Genomic DNA, 5371 nt, shown 5'->3' on the forward strand with positions numbered 1-5371 from the left:
GTGCGTGCGTGCGTGCGTGCGTGCGTGCGTGCGTGCGTGCGTGCGTGCGTGCGTGCGTGCGTGCGTCTGTGTAATCCCAAATAGAACATGATGGCCGATGACAAGACCCCTGAAAATGGGTTCCGCAAAGCTTGAGCATAGACGATGACATACAAGCAGGAATATGGCAGAAAAAACAAAAACATTTTAGGAATCAGAGGAGAACAGAAATATTTCTTATCAGAAAAAATGAACATTTAAAGTAAATAAAAAATAAAAATTTTTGGGAGAGAAACATGAAAATTATTCATGAAGATGCACAAAAAAAAAGTCACTTGGTGACCATGTTTGACGTTTGCTTTGGTTCTTTGGTGTAGCAATGGAGGGAACTTAGAGTCAGCTGTATTTAGTTAGGTGTTTAAAGATTAAGTCAAAGGAAGCACAAAAAAAGCAAGAAAACTGTATTTTTTTTTACATTATTTATGCTGTGAGAGAAAGAGGATTTCTGACAAATAAACTCAGAAGAATGTTTAAAAAGTCTCTATGTTTCTGTTCTACTTGAGCTGTCCACCTCTGGCATGGAACATTCTGGGATTAGATAAGCTCCACATTTTATGGAGGTTTAGAGCTAAAGTAAAAACCTGAACTGTTAATAACCAGGGAGACAGAAATTTTAGCACTGCTAGCCATGCTAACCAGTAATAAGTTGCTAACAGCAGTTTAAAATGACAGCACTGTGAACTTTCACCTAAATGTAAATCTAATCATTGTAGAATTTTTATACTTAATGGGTAAAATGAATCCGGTCAGAAGTAGACCTGTCACAGTAAGTTTTGCTGGACGATAAATTGTCCCAGAGTTTGTGATAAACTATAATATTGTCTTTTTTTGTTATAGTTTATGATATAAATATTAATAATGACATAATAATCCAGATCACCCTCTCAAAAAGCAAAAATATTTGATTTTGTAAAGAACTCTTAGCATCGAAACTAAAAGGTAATTTAAATCCTTAAAATAAAATATGACAACTAATTTATCCAGTAATTAATTGCTCATAGCAACAAGCGTAATCATGAGTTTGTTTTAGCACGATCTGATCTTCAGTGCTTACCAATCTGAGCATTGTCGTACAGCAGCAGGTCATAGGCAGCCTGGTATCCTGTGCGGTAGTTGGTCCGTGTGCCGCTGTCCCACTGAACCACCACCGTCTTGTCCGGGGTCGTCGTGCTGCCCTGCCGGCCGATTTCCACCACGGTGCCCACGTGGCCCTCGCCGTCGTCCTGGTTCCCCCACTTCCAGTCCAGGCCACGCACCACCCGCATCCCCACCTCCATGCTGCCTCTTTTCGGGCCTGGCCTGCAGGCTGCGGGCAAAGGCCGAGGCCTGGCAGCACAGTCGCCCCCGCTGCTGCGCCTCCGGGCCTTGTAGGAGGCGGAGGCGGATCGCGCAGAGGGTATCGCCGGGAGAGACGGCACCAGCGTCGTTTCCGGGAACAGATCGGGGGTGACTGAAAGAAAGAGCAGGAGGAAGCGCATGAAGCACATTGCAAATGTTAGAGGTAACCACTCAGAAATAAGCTTTGAGAGAAATAAAAGTGTCTTAAAATGCTTTGCGTGTGGCATCAGTCGAATAAACACGAGATGTTGTTTAGATCCGATTCCAATACTTTTAAACAAGATAATCCTCCAACCTGTATGCACTTTCACACAACCTGCGAACAACTGTCAGCTACTGCTGAGGGATTCGACACACAACGCGCCATCTGTCTCATTAATTTGAGAACATAGTTCTGCTGGCTGGTGGATCGTTCACTGGAGGCCTCACTGTGTGTCATGGCATACTTCTGCAAAGAGCAGCTGGACTCGACTGCTACGCCCTGCTGCGCTAATCAAGCCCTGACCTGGCACAAACGCACACCGACAGACTTGTACCAACATCCTTAACAGGATCCACAACTATTGTTGACCTAATTTTGGCTCCGTCCCCAACACACAACTCAACAAGCAAAACACCAAGCGCAAGCTGCAATATTTAGGCAAAAAGCAAACCAACTTTTAATCCGACAAGGGAAAAAAATGGAAGCATCTGTGTCAATTTAAAGAAAAGGTTCAAACAGTATTCTGAAATTACTTTTGTTTTTTCATACAGAGGAAGTGAAATCAATAGTGAACTCCATACAAAACAAACAGATAAAACTCTACATATAAAGTCAGTTCAAATCAGATATTTAAATTTAAAAAAACGGTATAAAAAAATAACAACCTTTTTCTTCCCCATTTACATTAAATCAGACAAAACATCTGTTTTAGGTCAGTTAGAATTGCCAAAGTTATTTCTGTTTTCTATGTGCCAAAGAAACAAATGAGAATTTTTAGGAAAAGAAAACCCAAAAAACCATACATTCTTCAAATTCATAAGTTTATTAAAAATAATCATATGTCTTCATCTGTTGAAACTGTTTTATTCAAGTAAAAACACAATGGGAACGTCCTCAGATCGTCCTGTTCTGGAAGGAAGTGGGTTCTACTTCCCAGATATGGACAGATTTGGTTTGAAATGTGGGCATCAACCCAAAAATAAAAGCTAAAAAAAAAAACGTTGTGAGCAAAGACAAATGGGGCCTTTAGCCACGAAAAAGCATTCACTCCAAAAGAAATAAAAAGCAACATTGACAGTTTACACATGCTTGAAAAACACTTGGTGTAATCTGATGAAACTAAAACAAAAAGTAAAACATTGTTGGACATTATGTGCACTGGTACATTTGCTGTAAAACGGGGGAAGTTTGCAGACCTGGGAATGTCACCATAATGCTTAAATTCAGGTTAGTTAGCTGAAGGAAGGACTGGTGCACTTTACAAAACAAATGGCTTCAGGGTGATGTGAAAATATTGAAATGACATCTCAAGACCTTGGCCACTAAGTTTTAGCTTTGGTGCAAGGTCAGTGACAATATAAATACCACCAAATTAGTTACAAAGTGGCTTAAGGAGATTAAAAAAAATACATTAAGTGACCATAACAAGGCCCTGATCCCAGTCAGGGCCAAATCACTGGTTTTATAGACAACTTTGGGAGGGCTGTAAAGGCGTCAGCAAGCAAGACAGCCTACAGACTCAATAATGACCAATTCTGTCAGGAGCAATGGGCCAAAATTCTAAATAATAAGCAAATCTATACAACGTGGCATGCAGCAAACAGTAATTATTTTAATCCTAAACAACCAAAAACAGGAAGCATTCAGTCTGAATTAATGTTTGGTTTCAGTACTGTAAACATCTGAAATTGGAAATAAGAAGCCAGAGCCTCGTCACAATAAAGGAGGTCTAAGGACTTGTGTTTCAAACGTATGATAAAACAGCACCAGCGGATTTAATGAATGCAGCTGATGGCTAAGTGCTGGAGACAGGAAGCGGTACAGAAAGGAAGCAACATTTAGAGGATCCGGAAGCTCGAGTCAGCAAGAAACCTCTGCTGAGGACCGTGATAATCTAATTATACTCATTAGTCACATATGATGTATAAAGACATTCATTTATGCTCCTGTAGTTTTCTTCCCTTCTGGTGCAAACAAGAAGTTGTGGGATTTCTGTGTCTAATCACACTACAAGAAAAAAAAGACAAAGAAAGTGAAAATGCCAGGAAGCATAGAATAGTTCTCAGCAATAAACGCCTCATGTGTGAAGTTATGTGTGTACAGTGAATTGTTTTATTTTAAGTGGCAATATTTTTACTCAATAATTTTCAACATATGTCCATCATTAATGAAATAAAATATATGTTTACAAACAGCTCTTATTGTCATGTCTAAACAAATTCACCATTTTCGAACTTACCACAAATGTAAAGCTAATAACAGAAGCTAATGTTACACATCTTTATCAAGATTGCAAGCTCATTTCTGCATTAAGCCGTCCCTGCTTATGAATGAAAACATATAGGATGTGGGGTTTTTAAAGAAGAGAACGTAAGCTGCTTAGAATCTTTTTTTTAGGTCCAAAATGTCAGCTTAGCACACATATAAAAAAAAATCAGCCACCTAATCTCAAAGAATGAAGATGGAGGAGATCCTTCTCACTGAAGAGGTTTACAGGAAGCTCCTTGTCAGATAATTTTAACATTAGATCTTCAAAAGCCTTAAAGCTGCAGAAAAATTGCACAAGGAAAAGAAAATCCATTTAAGCAGAAACAAAATAGTCCTTTACTGAAAAGAAAATACAACCTGAGAGAGACAACGTTAAAAAGTTTTTTTTAATTTTATCCAGTAGGTCTCTTCAGACTACTGGCAGTACTATTAACATTTTGAAGAAGCAGAGACCCAGTTCAAGGAAACCCAGAAACCCAGTTCAAGGAAGTAAAAGGGAGCTAGATATTAGGGTGATGAGGAAGCATCTAAACTCAAACATTTTGACGATCATAACCAAAGATAAATCAAAAATAAAGTCAAACATATATCTGGTCAGTAATTAAAAGAAGGGTTTGATAGTTGAAATACCCATGAAGTTTTTTTTTATTGATTATTGAGAAAGGTTTAAAATCATTTTTGACACATTATTTTTTTTTATAAAATGAAAATAACTCTTTACAAAACTATCATTCCTTTTACATTGCTTTAGTGTCTTTTGAGAGATGTTTATCTCTCGTTCGTTAACTTCTCCTTTTAAAAAACACAACTGAAATTCACAAACTCACAGAAAAACCTGGCTCTATTTCCAGAAGAACTTTGCCAACATGTTCAGAAAAGTGAGGGCTTTCTTAATGAATCAGCCACTGGGAAATCCGAAATTTACATCGTCAACAGAAGCAAGCGATTAGTGAAACTATTTCTTGAAACTTTGTTGCAAAAAAAAGGAACATGTCCACGCTTGGAAACCAAAACAGCAACTATAAAGTTGATTTGTATTGGCTTATGAAATCTTCAAGGCTCTTTTATTGAAGTTTCTGCATTATAAAAACATGATGACACCAAACTGTGAAACTTTTAAATGTGGCATGAACCGTTTATCTTGAGTCACTACAACAAAAGAGAAAGAAAAGAAAAGCAATCAAACTGTAATGTAGCTATTAAAGAGAAGATTACATAGACTATCTGGTAACCAAAGAGTATATTACTGTTTTTATAACAATGCTTATTTTTTAAACTTAAAAAAAATGCTGGATAAAAAGAGCTGGCAAATTAGATAATACGAATTTAGTTAGTATGAGTTTCAGCAACAGGTGAAGCTGCAGAGGATGTTTTGTTATTCCAGAAGTCAGCTCTCTGCTGTGCATTCCTCTGTCATGTTTGTCTGTGTCTACGTGTGTGTGTGTGTGTGTGTGTGTGTGTGTGTGTGCGCGTGTGTTGTGTGTCTGCGCGCGTGTGTGAGTGTGTGTGTGTGCGCGTGTCATG

The 5371-nt window shown here is 38.3% G+C and overlaps 1 protein-coding gene across 2 annotated transcripts in view; it reads right to left on the bottom strand.

Moving 5' to 3' along the window:
* Positions 1–5371, bottom strand: part of LOC103150468 (E3 ubiquitin-protein ligase MIB2-like) — a 32273-nt gene that overhangs the window by 19858 nt on the left and 7044 nt on the right. For both annotated transcript variants that reach the window (XM_016680723.1, XM_007570101.2), the window contains exon 2: positions 1094–1489. In XM_016680723.1, coding sequence (XP_016536209.1) covers positions 1094–1489 — 396 coding nt within the window. The remainder of the gene's footprint in view (positions 1–1093; positions 1490–5371) is intronic.

Source organism: Poecilia formosa, unplaced genomic scaffold (genome assembly GCF_000485575.1).
Source record: "Poecilia formosa unplaced genomic scaffold, Poecilia_formosa-5.1.2 Scaffold255, whole genome shotgun sequence".
Taxonomy (NCBI): domain Eukaryota; kingdom Metazoa; phylum Chordata; class Actinopteri; order Cyprinodontiformes; family Poeciliidae; genus Poecilia; species Poecilia formosa.